This window comes from Cucumis melo, chromosome 11 (assembly GCF_025177605.1).
Source record: "Cucumis melo cultivar AY chromosome 11, USDA_Cmelo_AY_1.0, whole genome shotgun sequence".
Taxonomy (NCBI): domain Eukaryota; kingdom Viridiplantae; phylum Streptophyta; class Magnoliopsida; order Cucurbitales; family Cucurbitaceae; genus Cucumis; species Cucumis melo.
In genome coordinates this window covers 25,140,253-25,143,762 of record NC_066867.1, presented here as the reverse complement: position 1 = coordinate 25,143,762, position 3,510 = coordinate 25,140,253, and the positions used below count along the sequence as shown (strand labels likewise).

General features: G+C 36.0%; 1 protein-coding gene across 1 annotated transcript; it reads right to left on the bottom strand.

Annotated features, from left to right (window-relative positions):
* Positions 1 to 471: 471 nt before the first annotated feature.
* On the bottom strand, positions 472 to 2,285 carry LOC107991475 (uncharacterized mitochondrial protein AtMg00810-like). The gene is made up of 3 exons (XM_051079261.1): positions 2,060 to 2,285; positions 819 to 1,327; positions 472 to 717 (listed from the first exon to the last, which is right to left on the bottom strand). The coding sequence occupies exons 1-3, from the start codon at positions 2,283 to 2,285 to the stop codon at positions 472 to 474; spliced, it is 981 nt and encodes a 326-aa protein (XP_050935218.1).
* Between the last annotated feature and the right edge of the window lie 1,225 nt (positions 2,286 to 3,510).

Here is a 3,510-nt window from a genome sequence, read left to right as displayed (position 1 = left end):
AAACAAGAAGAAAACACAAACTCACAGTATCCAGAGAACCATTATAGGATGGAACTTCCTGCTGCTTAACTATTCTCAAGCATCTTACCAAAGCGATTTGTTTCGATTGCAAACACATCTTTCCACTCTTCACTTCAAGACCAAAAGCATCATAAACAATTATACACGAAGCAATCAAACTCTTTAGTTAAAAGATATTGAAGTGTTATTTTCTAGATTAAAAAATAAATATTGCAACAGAAAATTGAAGACAAATTCATTAACTTACATTCAAGGAAAAATACAATATTTAAAGTCTTAAAAAATAACTACCCACTAACAACATGAACCTAAACTTGCTCCATGATTACAAATCATGAATAACTAATTCCTAAGAAATAGGAACAAACTTGGACTAAATTAACTTAACAAAAACAAACACACGTGAGTATGTTTTAGTCCTAAAGCAGTTTCTTAACACCCCTCCTTGCTTTAGGAGTTGCAAACACCAAGTTTTGACCTTAGAAACCCGAATTTGATAGTAGGCAATGATTTAGTTAATATGTCTGCAACTTGATCTTCTGTTTTGCAGTAGACAAGAATCACCTCTCCACTTTTCTGCACTTCCTTTAGAAAGAATAACTTGATGTTAAAATGTTTAGTCTTCTTATAAAGCATAGGGGTATGAGAAATAGCAATAGCAGCTTTGATATCAACAAGAATCTCTGTGCTTTCCTTCTGCTCCAAATCAAGATCAATAAAATTTTCCTCAGCCATAAAGCTTGATTAGCAGTAGCTGTTGTAGCAATAAATTCTGCTTTAGCAGTGGATTGGGCTACAATTTCTTGCTTTTTCAAGCTCCAAGAGAAAACATCATAGCCAAGAGTAAAACAATAGCCTAAAGTGCTTCTCATATCATCAATGGAACCTCCCCAATCACTATCAGAAAAACCAATCAGCTTGAACTCCTTGCCCCTAGTGAACTTAACACCAAAATCACTTGTGCCTTTGACATATCGAATCACTCTTTTTGCAGCCTTGCGATGTAATTCACTTGCACAATGCATGAAACAAGACAAAATACTCACAAAATTCAAAATATCAGGCCTTGTTGCTGTGAGATACATCAAGCAACCAATTAAACTCCTGAAATATCCTTCATCAACTTTGTCAACACCATCTTCTTTGCATAACTTCTCTTTTTGATTCATTAGAGTGCTTACTGCCTTACACTCATCCATCTTAAATTTCTTTAGTATTTCCTTTGCATATTTTTTCTGACAGATGAAAACTTCACCTTGCCCTTGCTTGATCTCTATGCCAAGGAAGTAGGACATGAACCCGAGATCTGTCATTTCAAACATTTTCATCATCCACGAAGTGAACATCTCTGCTCAAGACAATCTTTCCAGTTTGTGGTTTGAAAATTTTATAGGCTTTGCTGATAGAACTATAGCCTATAAAGACACCCGGTGAAGCTCTCCTATCAAGTTTGTCACGCTTGCTCTGTGGAACATGAGTGAAACACAAACAACCAAATACTTTGAGAAATTTCAGTGATAGTTTGTAACCATACCATGCCTCAAATGGTATCTTTTCCTTCACTGCTTTTGTAGGAAGCCTATTTTGAAGAAATACGGCTGTATTTGCTACCTCTGCTCAAACCTTATGGCTCTTCTTTGTTACTGCGCTTGCAAAACATTGAGTATCTCTGCAAGAGTGATTTGAGTCAAGTCTTTGGTATTTTCTAAGGTAGAAATAGATGCCTCAAATTTTTTAGGCACTGATACAAGAATTGTTTCTACAATTCTTGAGTCCTTGAACTTATAACCAAGTAATCTGATTTGGTTTGCAATGTCCAATAACCTAACAGAATACTCTTTAATTGATTCTCTCTTTAATTGATTTTGTTTCCTTCATCTTCTGCAACTCGAATTCTCGAATCAAGTTTAGCACACACATTCCTTTGATTCTTTCATCTCCCTCATACTCTGACTTGAGATAATTCCATATCTTATATGTTGATCTTAGAGTCATAATTTGAGTGAAGATAGTAGATGAGATTGCAGTACAAACAAACAGGCCTTTGCCTCGGATCTCTTTGTCTTCTTCTCCTTTTGCACTTTTATTTGTGCCATGGTAAGATTGTCTGGAAGAGCAGGAATTACATAATCCTCTTCCACTGCTTCCCAAATATCCAAAGCTTCCATATATGCCTCCATACGAACTGCCCAAACTTGGTAGTTGTCTCCATCAAATATCAATGGAGAAATTGAAGAGAAATTGGAACTTGCTACGACGTCCATGACACAACAAGTTCACACACACACTCACAAATCCCTTAAGAAGAGAGCTCTGATACCAATTGTTATTTTCTAGATTAAAAAATAAATATTGCAACAGCAAATTGAAGACAAATTCATTCAACTTACATTCAAGGAAATATACAATATTTAAAGTCTTAAAAAATAACTACCCACTAACAACATGACCCTAAACTTGCTCCATGATTACAAATCATGAATGACTAATTCCTAAGAAATAGGAACAAACTTGGACTAAATTAACTTAACAAAAACAAACACACGTGAGATGTTTCAGTCCTAAAGCAGTTTCTTAACATAAAGATACTAAAAACATAACAAAACAACTTGGTAACACGCATTGATGCGGTACCAGAAACAAAAAAAATATAATGTTGAAGTATGGTTCCATTCTTATCATACCTCAATAATAATAAAGATCAAACTTGAATTTTTCTGAAGTTGAAGAAGACTTGATTCCTGCGACAACTCCTTTCGTAAACAAACGTAAGAAAATTGACAAATAATTATACTTACAACATTATTAAATGATCAACAATTAACTCCTTTTATCCAAAGAGCTAACCGAAGAAAGATTAAAGATGGCCAGACGCGAGACGATCGGACGATAAGACGAAAGACGACAAACTCGAGGAAGACAGAAGATCTGTCACATGGTGAACATAAAACCTCTAATAAACCTACTATTGTACACAAAACCCCAAACCTACAATCTCAAGCGCGACCATACATGGAGATGGAAGGAAAGGAGAAAGATGCACATTGCATACAAAATCTCAATCAAAGGGTACCAATGTCCTACCAAAGACAACGACAGCAAAGTGAGAGAAGGCAACATGTGAGGACAAAGAAAATAGATCTAAAGATTTCTACAAGGACGAGGAAGAGACAGGGATAATAGGTTGTTCACATGAGCCGAAGAGTTGAACTTGTGTTAATGTTGTATTTATGTTGATTTGATGCGATGTGGTTCGATCTATAGAATTTGATCATTTGATCATCTGATTATCTCTCGGCTGGATGCTTACACTTGATTTGAGGAATTTGAGGGGGGTCCAGAGCTTCAATCTTGGTCGGGTGGTCGGAGGCTTCAATGGAATTTGAGGGTGGTCGGAACTTCAATCTTGGTCGAGTGGTCGAAGCTTCAATCCGGTCGAGTTGGGAAGCTTTTAGGAGAATTCTCTCTAGGTCTGGAGTTAAATTTTTT